The sequence below is a fragment of the Coenobita brevimanus genome, chromosome 28 (genome assembly GCF_032717465.1).
Source record: "Coenobita brevimanus isolate Jiangsu-jjx chromosome 28, ASM3271746v2, whole genome shotgun sequence".
Taxonomy (NCBI): domain Eukaryota; kingdom Metazoa; phylum Arthropoda; class Malacostraca; order Decapoda; family Coenobitidae; genus Coenobita; species Coenobita brevimanus.
Window position 1 is genome coordinate 11880287 of NC_136981.1, and position 18896 is coordinate 11899182.

General features: G+C 43.7%; 1 protein-coding gene across 1 annotated transcript in view; it reads right to left on the reverse strand.

Moving 5' to 3' along the window:
* Positions 1–18896, reverse strand: part of Slmap (Sarcolemma associated protein) — a 203938-nt gene that overhangs the window by 72639 nt on the left and 112403 nt on the right. Inside the window, exon 7 of the mRNA XM_080268629.1 lies at positions 736–878. Coding sequence (XP_080124755.1) covers positions 736–878 — 143 coding nt within the window. The remainder of the gene's footprint in view (positions 1–735; positions 879–18896) is intronic.

Below are 18896 nucleotides of genomic sequence, written 5' to 3' on the forward strand. Positions count from 1 at the left end.
TCAGTATGTTAAAGTTGGTACTAACGCTCCTTCATGTACGCCTCATGAGTGGGTGGGTGGGCTTGAATGGTGAGTGAATGGAAACATGGCCCATTGGACTGGGCAAATTTGAGCTGTCTGGGCACTACTACTCCTCACCCTGCCCTAGGGTGGAAAAGGAGGTCCGGAGATGATGATGATGGGGATATTACAGTAACCAATTCATTACACTGAAATTCTCTATTATTATTATTATTACTATTATCACACCTACCTTAGATTAACCCAACCCAACCAGCCAAACCAAACTAATCTAACCTAACCCAACTCAACCCAATGTATCCAAACAATAGTCGCGGTGTACGATTCTGAGGTTGTCATTATCGTACCCTGGCAACCTACTATTCAAAAGTGCGTCTGATTTCGTATCATATTTAAAATGAATTGTATTACTATGTACGAATATATTACAAACGAATATTATTATACACAAACATATTATACACGAATCACATGCGTCTCATATTATACAGAAATCAAACGCACTTTTGAATGGCACATTACCAGAGCACGATAATAACAACCTCAGAGTCGCGCGCCGCAACTATAGTGTAACCTAACCCATTCTATTCCAATTCAACCTATCTTATTCCATCCCTACCAAACCTAACAACTCCAGCTTAAAATTAACCAAACCTAACCCAACCAATCTAACCCAGTCCAACCTAACTCGACCCAGGCTAAACTCAGCTTCACCTCTCCAAATCAGCAAGTTTGGTGACAGCATCAAGTTTTTCCTGAAGGATGCGACGAATGGACTCCTTGGCAGTGGTTTCTGATTGGCATTTCTCCTCCAAAACCCGACGCAGCTCCTCTCGTACACTGTCCTCGGGGTAGTTCTGCAAGGATGGCAGGAAAGAAATGAGAAAACACAGTAGTAATAACAATAATGATAGTAATAATAGTAACCTGCATGAGATAATATAATAGCAGGAGAAATATCAACAGCATGCCCAATCAGATGAGTCTGACAATCATTCACATGTCATTCAACCCATCTACCTATAGCCAGATGCCATAATCTTGCAAGGGATGGCTGTTCGTCTTTGAGTTAGTTGTTTTATGGGGAGGGGCACTAACCCTCTGTCAATCCACCTGCTGGCACATAGGAAACACGAACAGGTTGGTTATGTGGTTATCGCCCAGAGTTGTAAATCGTTTCCTGACTTACTGGAAAACATTAGGCTTATCACTCACTGTATATTGAAAATGAAAGAAGACTAATAAAAAGTGGCAGGAAAGGTGGGAGAAAAAGGAAGATAGGTCAGAGAGAATAAAACGATAAAGGTGAAGGAAGAAGCAGGCACCACTACATCAAGTGATTGGATGATGGTCACCACCGCCTACACCAACAGGCCTAACCATCTGCAATAAATGAGTTTCACTGTAATATCCATACAAATTATAACAATGGGTAAGAGTAAGTATTCACGGCAATGGGGATGTAAAAATATCCAATTAGAGAACGGATTTAACATGAATTATCTATCTATCTATCTATTGCCAGACGCCTCAATCCCGTTTGGGGTGGCCACAAACAAATCGCCTCCAAGTCGCCCTGTCCCCCGCCATTTCATTGCCCTGCTCCCAACTCACACACCCCTCTCTCATATACCTCTCCACCCCATCTCTCCATCTCATCCTTGGCCTCCCCCTCCCTCTTCCCCCCTCCACCTCACTCACATACACTCTCTTCGTCAGTCTTTCACCCTCCATCCTCTCCACATGGCCAAACCACCTCAGTGTGTTCCTCATAACGCTTCCTATCACATCCACATCCACACCACAACGCTCCTTTATATCTTCATTCGTCAGCCTGTCTCTCCACGTGACTCCACAGGCTTCTCTTAAATAACTCATTTCCACTGCTCTCACTCTTGACTTGTGTCCTTCCAACAATGTCCAAGCTTCACTTCCGTACGTTAGAGTTGGTATCACAATACTGTCATGTAGTAACTTTTTCACTTCCATGCTCACTTCCCTGTTTCTTATCACTGCTTTCAAAGAACCAGCAACCTTTCTTCCCTGCTGTACCCTTTCAAGCACTTCACCCTCCAAACCTCCATCCTTACTCATCACACTACCCAAGTACAGTAATCACTCCAATATCCGGATCAATAGAGCCATCGGTAGGTTCGGATATTGGTTTTGTCCGGATATTGGGCCCCAGCTTATGGACTTGTACTTACGGACCCTAACACAGAGAAACACCTATACAACTCCCTCCGGACATGCATAGCACCTATTTAACACCCAAATCACACCAATAAGGCACATAAATGACTGAAATAAATGCAATAGACACATAAAATGTGGGTTTAGAAGTATGTTCATACATTAATAAACATTCTGGTACTTATGGACTCTAACCGAACCTAACCGAACTCTGAAAAACACATTCCTACTGCACATGCATGAGGTAAGTTTAGTATGGAAAGAAGTACAGTATGACACTTTCTGGTAAGTATAGTATGGGAAAAAATACAATATGAAACATTCTGGTAAATATAGTATGGAAAATAGTACAACATGAAACATTTTGGCTACTTACAGCAAGTCCCTGGCCACCTCGATGAATAACCGCCTCCTCTCGGACTCTGACAGTAAGAACGATTTCCTGAAGCACTTGCACTACACTCTTCCTGAAGTCTTGCACTGAACTTAGTCACTAACACACAGAAGTCCGTTCTTTTCACAGTGTTCACTTTAGTCCAAATAATGTTCCATTAAATTTAAGTGTTGCACATTAACTTTTCCCAAGTTTTTTTAAGTTTCCAAAGCCAAAACAAAGAAGGTTAGTTACGTTAAATTTCTTTTCTACTTAGTCTTTTCTCCCAACTTGAAAACCTTAACACAACACACCGTTTTTTTCACTGCACAACACTCAAAATTCCCGTGTGGTCTAGTGGAGAAGTTCTTGCTGTTTATTCACTGTCAGAGCCCGAGAGTATCACTGGCAGGCGTCAGTGGTGATGGCGTACCGACTACAGAAGACTCTGAAGACAGCCGCAAACTCACGTCGAGCGGTGACTCCACTGTAGCTGATGTGCTGGGCTGTGGCTCGGAGCATGAGGGCCTGTCTTGGGGAGGCAACGGAGTGGAACCAGGGCTTGGCACAGCGGGGGTCACGGGCCTGAAAAAACTGTCAATCGTTGACTGACGCAAGGACCGACGATTCTGGCGATTGATGATGCGCTGCCGGAAAGCACGCACTTCCTCCACGAGTCCCAAGGGCCCCATCTCCCTGTCGCAGTCCGGGTGTTCCAGGTAGTCTAGGACGAACTCTAGATGTTCCCGGAGTGCGCTCAGCTTGGGGATGGCTGGAGTAGTGTCCTGCTGGGCGGAGTCTGCATCATCATCGCCTTCGTCGTCGGAATCTTCAAGTTCGGGACTGACACCAGCAACCGAAGAGCGCGATCTCGATATCAGACAACGTCTGATACCCAGGATCGCCCTCATCGTCGTCCAACCACTCACGAACATCGTCCACATCAACATCGTCGCCGTGCGTATGCAGCCGTGCATGGAAGTCATCCACGTCAAACCCTAGGAAATCGTACTCCACATCTGTTCCGAGAAGCAGACGAGACCAACCATTTTCAAGAGTTTTCACAGGGACTTCCTTCCATGCACTAGCCCAGTTGTACAGCGCAGACTTGATGTTGTAGCGGCGAAAGGTTTTCCAAAGTCCGCTTGCCTCGAGTGTCACGTCCTTCCCTGCGCTCGTCCTCGTCCTCGAGAACCACCATCACCTCGTCCAGGAACTTCCGACGGTACAGGCGCTTTGTTGCCCACGATCACTCCTTGGTCCATTGGTTGAATGAGAGCAGTCGTATTAGGTGGCAGAAACATGCACCTAATACGGCCATTCTCAGCAACCAAGTCCTTGTCGCACGGGTGGGCAGGTGCATTGTCGAGGAGAAGGAGAGCCTTTACCTGGTCGCGAGGAATTCCCAGTGTCTTCGTCTGGTAATGTATGACCTCCTTGTGAAGTGATGGTGAAACCAGTCTTTGAAAATCACAGCTGTGAACCATGCTTTCAAAGAATGGTACCATACGACAGGAAGGACATCCATCACACGAAGGCACCGAGGCTGTTTTTGCACGGCCAACAATAGCAGACTTAAGCCGGTGCATGCCGTTAGCATTGGCACAACACAAAGCAGATATCCGTTCCTTAGAAAGCTTGCGGCCAGGTACACGCTTCTCCGTCTCATCGGCGAGAGTGTTCGTTGGCACGAGCGATAGAATAGGCCAAGTTTCGTCAGCGTTATAGACTTGACCGAGAGTGAGGCCCTCCCTGTCGATCAAGCCTTTCACCTTGTGCCGAAACTCGTCCACTCCATCCTCGTTAGCGTCCAATGCTTCGCCATGTGCTTTACGGTTAGTAAGGCCATGTCGCAACTTGAACGCGAAGAGCCAACCCTCGGATGCCTTGAAGTCTAGGGCGTCGTGAAGCCTTGCAAACTTCTCAGCATCAGCCTTCAGCTCCGTTCCAAGTACCATCACACCAGCTGCACGTTGCTGTCGATACCAAATCAACGTGGGCGGTCGATCTCTGCATACTTGGGAGTAAACATAACCTTCCTCTCCACGTTGCGTTTGCTTCTCGACGAGAAGTCAGCCGTGTACTGCATGAGCTTGTCTCGGGAACGCTTGATATCAAACAAAGTCGACCGGGCCAGGTTGAACTCGCGGAGAATGCGAGAGGAAGACCAACCCGCATCAACCTTCTCCAATATCTCCCGTTTCTTCTCCAGAGTCAACACCACTCTCTTCCTTTTCTCAGGAGGCGGGGCCATCATCACACACACTAAGAGTAGGGCAGAGAGCAGCAGGAGGCCTTGCAGCAAGTACGGCACCACCACAAAAGCGAGCACGTGGGCAGCCATTACGAAGAGCGCAGGTCCAGTCGCGGTGAGAGACAGGCGGGAAGTGGGGAGGATGCAGCGGCGCTCTATCGGACGTCGGAGGAATGACGAACCAAAACAATGCTCTCACGCGGCGCGCGCGGCAAGTTCAAATTACGGACGGCAAAAAATCGATTTTTTTTCCAATTTTTTTGGATTTTCGGACCATTTTGGGAATGTTTGATCCCAGGACGATAAGGTTCGGTTAGTGGGGATGTTCGGTTATTGGGCGTCCGGATATTAGAGGGATTACTGTACTTAAACGTACTCGCATTTTCCAATTCCTCACCATCTAACCTCGCTGTACATTCACTAACTTCACCTCTCTCAAAGACCATCACTTTACTCTTCCCTACATTCACCTTTAAATTCCGTTTCTTACACACTCTCCCAAACTCATCCACCAAGCCTTGCAGCTCCCCTTCGTCTTCACTCAACAACACAGTATCATCTGCAAACAACAGTACAGGGAGTTTCCAAACACTATCCTCTCTCACCAGGGCCACTCCAACATCCACTACCCTACCTTGTACCTCTTTTATTACCCCATCCATGTACAGATTGAACAACCATGGAGACATGACACATCCCTGTTTCAAACCAACTTTCAAAGAGAAAAATTCACTTAGTTCACCATCCACACGCACTGCAGCCTTCGCACCATCGTACATACTCTTCACAGCATTCAACAACTTCCCATCTACTCCATATATTCTTAATACTTTCCACAATCCTCGTCTATCCACCCTGTCATATGCTTTCTCCAAATCCATGAAAGCCGCATACAACTTCTTTCCCTTCTCTAGAAACTTTTCCACTAAAGATCTAAGAATGAATATCTGATCTACACAACCTCTTCCCTTCCTAAAGCCTCCCTGTTCTTCTCCAACTAATTTCTCTGTTCTTTCTCTAACTCTGTCTATAAGTATCCTACCATACACTTTTCCTATTATACTAAGAAGACAAATGCCCCTATGATTACCACACACTTCTTTTTCTCCTTTTCCTTTGTACAAGGGAATAATTATACCTGACTTCCAATCCTCCGGAACTCTACCTTCCTCCCAGGCCAATCTACACATCTTCCACATCCATTCTACTACTATCTCTCCCCCATGCTTCAGCATTTCACCACACACTCCATCAATTCCTGGGGCTTTCCCCAATTTAACTTTCTTCATTGCTTCCACAATTTCTATCCTACTGATTTCTTCCTGTCTTCTCACCTCCCTCCTCCTCCCAGCCATTCCCCAGCCACTTATACTCGCATTACTTCCATCCTCTACGTTCAACAATTCCTTAAAGTGTTCTCTCCATCTGTTCACTTTTTCTCCCTTCTCCACTAGTAATCTACCATTTTTATCTTTCACTCCCCTGCTTACTTCACTTCCACCCTGTCTTACTCTTTTCACTTCTCTCCAGAACATTTTCTTACAGTCCCTCCACTTTACACTCAAATTCCTTCCAAATTCCTCATCCACTCTTTTCTTACTCTCTCTTACTAATCTTTTCACCTCTCTCTTTCTTTCCACATATAACTCTCTCTTCCGCCTCTCAACTTCTTCCACGCCCCTATTTCTCATCCATTCATTGTATGCTTTCTTCTTTTGTGCCACAGCCTGTTTCACCTCTTCAGTCCACCACGCTGTTCCTTGCACCCCCCTCCGTCTTCTCTTCCTTCCACACACCACATCACATGCTGCACATATTTCTTCTGTAAATATCTTACACACACCTTCCACGTCTCCCATCTGCTCCAATGAATTATAAGGACAGAAATACAGTACTTTGAACGAAACATATAATTAGTAAACAGTGGCTACAACCGTTGGACAGTCATTGACTTGGTGAATTAAAAGAAAAATAAACCTTTACTTTGAGTTTGTATAGAGAGAGAGAGAGAGAGAGAGAGAGAGAGAGAGAGAGAGAGAGAGAGGTAGTAGCGATGGTGGCATCTCGTTTGAGTAGATGGGAGGGAATAAATGAACACACACTAGAGCAGCCAACTAAGACGTGAGATGCGACTTGCGGATTATTGACATTATGTGTTTTGCTACAATTTGCAGTGAGACCAGAGGATGAGGAGAACACTAATATTTTTTTCTGTAGTATGGGAAGGAGAGGACTGAACAAAAGACGAATGTGTGAGCCTGTGTTTGATACTGCCACACTTAAGAGTGAAATTATGAAGATGTAACAGTAATGAAATAAAACTTGTGATTACACTATTTCAACTCTCTCAGGCACAGGTGGTTTGAGTCGTCAGATTATTTAACAACCTGTAAAGTGCACCATGACACGAATTGGGTAGAAAAACATACCAAAATGACACACATCGACGGGAAACTTGTGTCCTCTTTTGTTTGACTTGATGTGCATCATGGTGCGTTGTACAGGATGGTATTTAATGACTCCATTGGAGTCCGTGCATGAAAGGGTTAAGACGGTGGGTAGATCACTCTGTGAAGTATTAATTACACAATAATTCTTTATCTCTTTTACCTCACATTCTCAACAAGACGTCATGTTTCATGATGGACGATGTATGATAATTCAGACCCCCCAAAATTTTCTCTTAGTTTCCTATTTTTATAAGGCAACCAATAATTTTGATTTCATCACATCCATATACTGTACACAGCTTGCACTCTTAGCTTCAAGTGTAACTAAGACTGATAAAAAGCTTCGTGTATTAGTCAGCCAGTCATCGATCACATGTTTGCTCTATTCATGAGCTTCTGTTGTGACAGGCATGCCAACCTGATCGTGTTTTGCCACCGAGCATCTCTCTCAGAGTGTTCACGGGACCGTGCAGCAGACTGTACAAGGTAGGGCAGTGGATGTTGGAGCGACCCCAATGAGAGAGGGCAGTTTTTGGAAACTCCCTGTGCTGTTGTTTGTAGATGATACTGTGTCATTAACCTGACGCGTGGCAACTATTTTTAGCCCTATGGGTCGCCCCCATGATGCTGGCCATTTTTCGACCTTTTTTTTATTGGCTAAAATGACAGATTTTGATGTGAAAACAATGAATTTCACTTATGAAATGCTCACCGAAGCTCGGAAATGGGTTTTATCGAGTCCTGCATACTCATATACACGTATACACGCTCACCACGTAGGTGAGAGAAAGCCGTTTTCTGTGTAAGGTATACTCAGGTATTTATGCTGGGAAGGTAGAGCAATGTTCAGTACACTTTTCTGATTACTTATTACTTCAACAAATATCACAATCTGCATGTCTTTCTCACTGTGAATGCATTATCTTACACTTACTTGAAGATACGTACAACCTGACTTCATTATGTACAGTCCTGGCACTTACAAGAAGGTATTTACAACTTGACTTCATTATATCACTTACAAGAAAATATTTACAACTCACATTTACGTGAAAATATTTACAAAATGCCTTCATTATGTACAGCACTGTGTGAGGCACACAGGCAGAGTGAGGCAGAGCGAGCATGAGGGGGGGAGCAAGTGAGGGTATGGCCTTGACAGCCTGGGGGATGGTAGAGGAAGTTACCACATATGCCTGCCAATTTTTACCCGTGAATCTTGAAAAATGTGGTCACATTTTTTTTTTTTTTTTTTAAATGGCACTGGCACTAGCTGCGGAATTATGTCAGACTGTTTTAAAAAGGCACTGGCACGCAGCGGGTTAAATGGAGACAAAGGGGAACTGCAAGGCTTGGAGAATGAGTTTGGGTGAGTATGTAAGAAACAGAAACTAAAGGCAAATGTAAGGAAGAGTAAAGTCATGGTCTCGAGAGAAATGAAGCTACAGAATGTACAGTGGGGCTGGATGAGGAGGAAACAGAAAATATGAGTTTAAGTACTTGGGTAGTGTGATAAGTAAGGATGGAAGTTAAGACGGTAAAATGCTTGAAACGGTACAACAGGGAAGAAAAGTTGCTGGTTCTTTGAAAGCAGTGATAAGGAACAGGGAAGTGAGCGTGGAAGTAAAAAATTAGCTGCATGACAGTATTGTGATACCAACCCTAACATATGGAAATGAAGCTTGGACCTTGTTGGAAGGACACAAACCCAAAGAGCAGTGGTAATAAGTTATATGAGAGGACATGTGGGGTTACGTTGAGAGACAGACCGACAAATGAGGAAGTGAAAGAGTGTTGTGGTGTGGATGTGGACGTGATAGAAGGTGTCAGGAGAAACATAGTGAGGTGGTTTGGCCATGTGGACAGGATGGAGGGCGAGAGACTAATGAGGAGAGTGTATGTGGGTGAGATCGAGGGGAGGCTGAGGACGAGATGGAGGGATGGAGTGGAGAGGTATATGAGAGAGGGGAGTGAGAGCTGGAAGCAGGGCAGTGAAATGGCATTGGACAGAGAGACACAGAGGTGATTTGTCTGTGGTCACCTCTTACAGGATTGAGGCATCTGGCAATAGACAGACAGTCTATAATTCTGTTTGGAAACTAATTTCTTTACATAACTGAGGAATCGACTCTCCTTCACCTTGAATTCATGTCCTCTTCTTCTTCCATCATCTTTCAACATGTCCTCTCTGTCCACACATTCTATTCCTCTTACTCCTCTGAACATTGCAATCAAATCGCCCCTCTCTCTGCTCTTTCTCAGGGTTAGCAATTTCAGTTTTTCTAATCTCTCCTCATAAGACAACTCCCTCAAGCTTTGTGTCAATTTTGTGGCTAACCTTTGTATTCTTTCCAGTTTACTGGTATGCTTTTTCAAGTATGGTGACCATATCTTTGCTGCATATTCAAGTGTTAGTCTTATCATGGTCACTATTAACTCTCTCTGCATCTCTTCATCCATATAATTAAATGCCACTCTAATGTTGTTAAACAGCCATTAAGTTCCTCCAGTAATCCTATTTATATGTTTCTTTGGCGATAGGTAAACCTATATAGTCACACCAAGGTCCTTTTCTTCTTTTGTCCTCCTCATTATTTCATCTCCCATCTTGTACTCATATCGTGGTCTCTTATCACTGACTTTCATTTCCAATACATGATATTAATTAGTACTGAATACCATTTTCCACATTTGACTCCACTTGTTGAGTTTATCTATATCTTTTTGGAATTCCTTACAACAATTTGCTCCTTTAATGTGTTACATATTTTTTGTATCATCAATAAATAAACTCAAATAAGTACTCAGCCCTTCACGCAAGCATGGGCGATTGTATGTGTGTATGCTCCAACAGAGGATCGAGTGGCAAGAGTGAATGATGAATTTTGGGCGAGAGTAGAAGCATGTATGGACACGTTTCAGAGGAGCGAGAGAGTGCTGTTGATTGGAGACATGAATATCAAAGTTGGGAATGTACGAGTGGATGGAGTGGTTGGTCAGTGGGGTGTGCCAGCTGACGTAGATGGGAATGGTAGTGCTTTGGTGGACATCTGTGCTTGTAAGGGGTTGGCAATAGCCAACACCTACTTTCGGCATAAGATGATCCATCGGTATACAGGGAGAGTAATGAGGAGGATGGATGATGAACTTGTTGAACGAAAGGCAATGATAGACTACGTGTGTGTGGATGAGCGAATGAGAAGACAAGTGTTGGATGCAAGAGTGTGGAGAGGGTGGGGGAATGGAGTCTCGGACCATCACTTAGTGATGGCCAAGGTAAAGATGCAAAGAAAATGGTTGAGGAGGCGAAGGGGAAGACAGGAGGAAACAGCTCCTGTGAGAAGAGTGGAGAAATTGCAAGATAGTGAGAAAATGACAGAGTATAAGAGCACAGTGGAAGAAAGATTGGGAAGGTATGAGATAGAGCAGATGGAAGGGGTGGAAGACGTATGTAAGATATTCACGGAAGAGATAGGCACAGCGTGTGAGGCGGTTTGTGGAGTGAGGAGGAGATGCAAGGGAGTGCAAGGGAGAGCATGGTGGAATGATGAGGTGAAACGAGCTGTGGAACAAAAGAAGAAGGCATATGGTGAATGGTTGGCAAGTAGAGGTAGGGGAGAAGATGAGAGAGAGAAGAGAGAGGTATATTGGAGAAGGAGAAGGGAGGTTAAGAGACTGGTGAAGGAGAGTAAGAAGAAAGTGGATGAAGAGTTTGGGAGGAACTTGAGTGTGAAATGGAGGGAGAGTAAGAAATTGTTTTGGAAGGAGGTAAAGAAAGTAAGGCAGTGTGAAAGGGGAAATAATAGGGGACTGAAAGATAGGAATAACAGATTGGTGGAGAAGAGAGAGAAATTGAGGAGATGGAAGGAGCACTTTGAGGATTTGTTGAATGTAGAGAGTGAGTGCAGTGTGAATATAAGTGGTTGGGGAATGGCTGGGAGAAGAAGAGATGAGAGGAGGGAGGAAGAGATCAGTAGGGTGGAAGTAGTGGAAGCGATGAAGAAGATTAAGCTGGGAAAGGCCCCAGGAATTGATGGAGTGTGTGGTGAAATGCTGAGGTATGGGGGTGAGATTGTTGTGGAGTGGATATGGAAGTTGTGTAGATTGGCTAGGGAAGAGGGAAGGGTTCCAGAGGACTGGAAATCAGGTATAATTGTTCCTCTGTACAAAGGAAAAGGGGAGAGAGAAGTATGTGGTAACCATAGGGGTATTTGCCTTCTTAGTGTGACTGGTAAAATATATGGTAGAATACTCATTGATAGGGTTAGGCATATGACAGAGGAGCTAGTTGGAGAAGAACAAGGGGGATTTAGGAAGGGAAAAGGGTGTGTAGATCAGATATTTGTTCTAAGATGTTTAGTGGAGAAGTATCTAGAGAAGGGAAGGAAAGTGTATGCTGCCTTCATGGACTTGGAGAAAGCTTATGACAGAATAGATAGGCAAGGTATGTGGAAGGTATTAAGAATATATGGAGTGGAGGGGAAATTGTTGAGTGCTGTAAAGAGTATGTATGAGGGAGCTAGGGCTACGGTGCGAGTGGATGGTGAGCTGAGTGAGTTCTTTGATCTCAATGTGGGACTGAAACAGGGGTGTGTGATGTCTCCATGGCTGTTTTATATATATATATGGATGGGGTTGTAAAGGAGGTGCAAGGTAGGGCAGTGGATGTGGGGCTGGCCCTAATGAATGAGGGTGAGATTTGGAAGCTTCCGGTGTTGCTGTTTGCTGATGATACAGTATTGTTGAGTGAAGACGAATGGGAGTTGCAAAGTTTGGTGAATGAATTTGGGACAGTGTGTAGGAGGAGGAAGCTGAAAGTTAATGTAAACAAAAGTAAAGTAATGGTGTTTGAGAAGAATGAAGTCACAGAGTGTGCAGTGAGGTTGGATGGTGAGGATATGGAGAATGTGAGTGCATTCAAGTACTTGGGTTGTGTGATGAGTAAGGATGGAACTTTGGGGGATGAAGTACGTGAAAGGGTACAGCAGGGAAGGAAAGTTGTTGGTTCGCTGAAAGCAGTGATGCGAAATAGGGAGGTGAGTATGGAAGTTAAGAAGTCACTGCATGATGGCATTGTGATCCCTACCTTGACGTATGGAAGCGAGGCGTGGAGCTTGCAAGAGGGGAACGAGTCAAGAGTGAGAGCAGTGGAAATGAGTTACTTGAGAGGAGCATGTGGTGTGACGTGGAGGGACAGGTTGACGAATGAAGAAGTGAGGGAACGTTGTGGGGTGGATGTGGATGTGGTTGAGAAGATTAGGAGAAATACACTGAGGTGGTTTGGACATGTGGAGAGAATGGAGAATGAAAGACTGACTAAGAGGGTGTATGTAGGTGAGGTGGAGGGAGGGAGAGGGAGGGGTAGACCGAGGATGAGGTGGAGGGATGGAGTTGAGAGGTATATGAGGGAGGGGGGGGGTGAGTTGGGGGGAGGGTAGTCAAATGGTGGGTGACAGAGTGACTTGGAGGCGTTTTGTCTGCGGCCACCCTTTGCGGGATTAGGGCATCGGGCTATAGATAGATAGATAGAACATAACTGGGCCCAACATCGATCCCTGGGGCACTCCTCTAGTTACCTTTTTATGCTAAGAAAACTTGTCCTTATTACGGTTCTCATTTGTCTTTCTGTCAAATAATTTTCCATCTATTTCAACAATTTCCCATGTACACCTCCATAGGTTTTCCATCCATCCATCCATCCATCATCCAATCCTACATTGCCCCAAGAGGAGCATAGGAGCCCGGGGCTAGGCAGTTGGTCTCGACATTTAAGATGAGAGTGACCAGCCTCACTCATCCCTGAGTGGCATTACATGAGCAATCAACCCCATCCACCCCTTGGATATTAACCTTCACCGGCTCAATCCGACTGGGGCGCAATAATTACCCACTAAACCACCAGGTGCCAAAATTTGGTTATATGGTTACCACCCAGCATAGTAAATGGTTTCCTGGTGAACAGGAAACCATTTGGCTTGTCACTCAGTGTAGAGTCACCCACAAGCAGAAGGAAAAGGAAAGAAAGACAGAAGAGGGAGTGTAAAGTCACCTGTAGGCAGAAGGACAAGGAAAGAATGAAGGACAGAAAGACAGAGAAGGATGGAAAAGAGGAAAGGGCAGACAACCGAGAGCAGCAATACATTGAGTGAGTGGATGGTGAGCGCCCCCACCTACCACTTCATAGGTTTTCAGTATCCATAATAATCTTCTGTGTGGCACTCTATCACAAGCCTTCTTTAAATCCAGGTCAATACAGTCTACCCATCCAACCTTACCTTGAACAATGTCTATCACTCTACCACAGAAGCTAAACAAGTTCGTAACACAAGACGACCCTTCTCTAAATCCAAACTGCTCGGACGTTATTACCTTATGCCCTTCATGGAATCTTATCCAACTTTTTCTAATGACATTTTCACAAAGTTTGCAGATACTAGTGAGGGAGACCAGTCAATAGTTAGGCGGGTCCTCCCTGTCACCACCTTTATAAATCTGAACTATATTTGCTCTTTTCCATTCAGTAAGTAGCTCCCCATTTTCTACGGAAAACCTCATAACATCATAGCTAGCCCTCACTAACTGGTTTGCACATTTTTTCAGGATCCAACCAGCTACTTCATCTGGTCCCACTGGCTTTCTCACATCTATATCCTTCATCAACTGAAGTATCTCATTACTCTCAACTACTCCTGTTTCCAGTTTCAGAGGTGGCATCTCTGTTACAGGTTCTGGGAATTCCTCTTCAGTTACAAATACCGACTGCAATAAACATTCATTATGTTACACATTTCCTCTTGTTTTTCATATATTACAACACCATCTCTCAATCTCAATATGGCGTTCTTTGTTCTTATCATCATCATCTAATCCTGTGTTGCCCCATGAGGCTGTAGGAGCCCAGGGCTAGGCAGGTTGGGCCTGACATTTAAGATGAGTGACCAGCCTCACTCATCCCTGAGTGGCATTATGTGCGCAATAAACCCCAACTATCCCTTGGATTTAAATCTGCACCAGCTCAATCTGATCAGGGCTCCTTAATTACCCACTAAACCATCAGGCACCATAATTTGGTTATAAGGTTACCACCCAGTGTAGTAAATGGTTTCCTGATGTACAGGAAACCACTTGGCTTTGTTCTCATTTTATTATTAACAAACGTATACAACAGCTTTGGTTCTTTCTTGCTTTTATTAACGATACCCTTCTCGTATTTTTGTTCCTCCTACCTTCTTACTTTTACATATTCATTTCTTACTTCTCTGTACTCTTTCCAAGCTTTTTCATTGTATCTTTTTCTTACTTTATGCCATGCTCAATTCCTAATTTCAAGTGCCTCGCTACATCTTTAATTAAACCAATCTTTCTGTCTTCCTTTTTTGCAGCACTTTTAGGAACATGGTTTCTGACTCTCTCCTCATATATTTTCATAAACATACAGTGCTCCTTTAACATCCATGGGGATTAGGTAAAAGAGACACCCGCATATGTTAAAAATCCATGGATATCTGCTGCCCCCCTTAATGCTTTGGCTGCAGTGGCTGTGATGACAATGTACTGACTGTGCTCACTGCAGAGAGACAGGAAAAAAATTGTGTTTTTTTCAACTCGTGTTTTAAGCCACTTATCGTTAATCTTGAGAGCTAAAATTTTTGTCAGATAAACGTCAATCTTTCTACTATTGTTTGCAATAAGCTGCATGTTCGTAGGCACACCAAGCACAGAGAACGATTTGAGAGAATACAAGGTGTGTTTTGACTATCTGACACTGGAAATAGCCCAGGGGGGCAGAAATTTCCACCAAACCACAAGATTTTTTTCCATACAAAATAGGGTTACAGCCATGTTACCTCATCACAGTAATTGCAATAATAAAAATAAAACACTTCTATCCAGTCTCCTATGATTTTGTTACGATATTCTAGTGTTTTTGTTAGACTTTAGCGAAACAGTAACGATGTGAGGAAACTCATTACAAACTTTAACAAACCTCATGAATGACTTTTATTACAGCTTACTTTTATAAAGCTTATTGATATAATGTCATGAGTCATTTCATAGTATAGCTGCACAGTTTGCAACCACAAAAATGTTCGCTATTATCGCAAAAATATCACTAAATCACTTGCATTTTATCACAGTAATTCACAATATAATATAAAACAACACTTTCAGCCACTCTTATATGATTTCAGTGTGATTTGGGTGAGTATTGCTTCATATTATTTACGAGAGAGAGACGGCAGGGGACGGCAGCAAACTGGTTTAGACCAGCTCGTCGAGGGTATGCGTACACGTGTGTGTGTGTGTGTGTGTGTGTGTGTGTGTGTGTGTGTGTGTGTATACTATTACTGTATTTAGTACTAGGGTAACTGTCAGTGTTTAAAAGTTTAACCCCTAAAGCTGGAGTCACTCATCCACCAAATGAATTTTTCCCCATAAGTTCTATCTATCTATCTATTGCCAGACGCCTCAATCCCGTTTGGGTGGCCACAAACAAATCGCCTCCAAGTCGCCCTATCCCCTGCCATTTCACTGCCCTGCTCCCAACTCACACACCCCTCTCTCATATACCTCTCCACCCCATCCCGCCATCTCATCCTCGGCCTCCCCCTCCCTCTTCCCCCCTCCACCTCACTCACATACACTCTCTTCGTCAGTCTTTCACCCTCCATCCTCTCCACATGGCCAAACCACCTCAGTGTGTTCCTCATAACGTTTCCTATCACATCCACATCCACACCACAACGCTCCTTTATATCCTCATTCGTCAGCCTGTCTCTCCATGTGACTCCACAGGCTCCTCTTAAATAACTCATTTCCACTGCTCTCACTCTTGACTTGTGTCCTTCCAACAACGTCCAAGCTTCACTTCCATACGTTAGAGTTGGTATCACAATACTGTCATGTAGTAACTTTTTCACTTCCATGCTCACTTCCCTGTTTCTTATCACTGTATCAATTAGTGCAATGTCAAATACTGCTCACTCGCACATCCACCATATAGGCGCATTAACTGGGACCACGGTGTCTTTACAAACAATACAGTAATATGGGCAAGAAAAGCTATAAAAACAGTTAAAATTTTCACTTTACCTGTTCTCAGCAATGGGAGGAGGTCATCAGGTTCATCAGGCATTTCAATCGTTACTAGATGAAGTCTAATTAGCCAATGACGGAGGTTCTTACACAAAAAGCTTTGGTATGACCAACCAATCACGAAGCTTTCCCCTTGTATCAGCTGGTAAACACAAGAAAGCCCTTCGCCACCAAGATTGTAAAGGAGAACTTGGAAGAAAAGCTACACTCCCAGGCTGTGCTAACATATCCCCTGATGAATTACAGTAATCCCCATACTATCCAGGCGCCCACCTTCCGGACATTGTGGGCCTGGACCTTCGGAACCCAAAAATGGCCAAAAAAAGAAAAAAATCCCCCCCAAATCTGAATTTTTTCCCACCCATAATTTGAAATTGCCGCGCGGCGCCGAACAGCTGTTACACCAGACCCTCCCCCCTTCCTTCGTCCCCCCTCCCCCCTCCCCAGTCAGGGTTGCCATTTGGTATTTTTCATTACCAAATGTGGGCCAATTTGGTCATGAATAATTCGTTTGGTAATGAATCAGAGTAATGCATTACCAAACAGATTTTTCACATGTATGAGGATACACAGGATGGTGATGGTGGATTGTTTGCTCTCTCTGATTAATCTGCTAACGTGCATAGCGTGAAAATAACCAACATGCCGTTAATTATACAAAGAGTGATTCCATGTATTTCCACTTGCATATATAATTAGTGAAGAATAAATGCTAGCATTACGAATTTGGTAATGAAAATTGAGAGTCTGGTAATGTGGCCATTGCGATCTGGCAACTCTGTTTCCCCTTCACCAACACCCAAACTGTAGTTATTGCCTAACTTCGATCGCAAGTGGTAGCATATCAAAATGGGAGCCACATGTGCTCATTTTTTTGTGAATAAACTGCAATACCTCGCCACTAGACCACACGGGAATTTACAATGTTGTGTAGTGTTAAGAAATTAGAATTTAGAGTGCAAAGGATTAACTGTGGAGTGCAAATGGCGGTTGGAACTGGCCTGGTGCAATTAACAATGTGCAGTGTTAAACAGTTATAACTCACAGTGAAAAGATTTACTATAAGTACAGCACAACACTGGAATACTGTACGTGCTTCAAGGGCATTTTCACCACTGCCAAATCCTTACAAAAGATGGCCACAAACGTGCTGTAATTACCCTGGATGAGGTACAGTCACTTCTAATTCCTCATTCTTTGGTTCCTTTTCACTTATTTCAAGCTTTATGTCCATTACTGGTGTGAATAAGGTCTTAAATAGGTTTAAATATGTGATATGCATGTCCAGTAGGGAGTTATTTAGGTGGCTTTCAAAATTAGGCTGAGTTAGGGTCCATAAGTACCAGTCCAGGAGCCAGGAACTTGTTGTAAGTACCCAGAATGTTTAATATTGTATAAACTCACCTCTAAAACCTTATTTTGTGGATATTTTGCATTTATTTCAGTCTTTTATGTCCCTTACTGGTGTGATTTGGGTCTTAAATAGATGCTTTGCACGTCCAGAGGGAGTTGTATAGGTGTTTTTCTGAGTTAGGGTCCATAAGTACAAGTCCAGGAGGCTGGGGCCCACTATCCGGATAGGACCACTTTCCGGACATGCCTTTGGCTCTATTACATCGGATAGTGGAGGGATTACTGTAATGGCATTAATAAATGAAGTGGCCAAAAGGAAGAGTGTTATATTTGATTCACTGGATAATGCTATCACTAAAACGGCCATGAATTATGCCTGGGATAATGTTACATATGCAGTGAACAGTGTCATCAGAGTTCAAAGAGATAAAATGCTTTAGTGAATCTGGCCCGAGTACTGTATCCACCTGCGGATATTTAAAACCATTTATGTTATATCCACCCACGGACATTTAAAACCGTGTATGTTAACATGCAGACATTAAGGGATGACTGTATTATATTTCTCCTGGATATTCCCCTCCCACATTTCCCTCCAGTCCAATCTGCTCTCCCATAGTTATATGGTATCTATTTTGTCGATATGTCTCTTCTCTTTCTACCGGGTCCCCACCCAATACCTCCATCTCCATAACCAGGTGGTCACTCTTTCCTAGGGGGCAATGATACTATAATTTCTGTATATCATTACAGTTTCTTGTAAAAATCAGACCCAATCTTGATGATGTACCCTCTCCCCTAATTCCTGTATCTTCTTTAACCAACTGTACTGACATATTTTCCATTATCACCTACATCAGTCAGTACCCCCAGTATCCGACACTGTTCCTTGCATCAATTCCTTCCCAATCGACCTCTCTACAATTAAAATCACCCACTAGCAGCAATCTGTTTCTCTGCTCAATAATCTTCCTTAACATATCTAGACACTCACTCATTAATTGTTCATACTCATCTCTATTCCTTGCTCTGGTCCTTGGTGGCATGTACATCACTACTATATCTGACCTTTCTCCATGTTCTTCCACTATTTCCACTCCCCATATTTCCACTTTTGTATTTTCTTAAATGTACCCATTTTGCATTTACCTTCTTA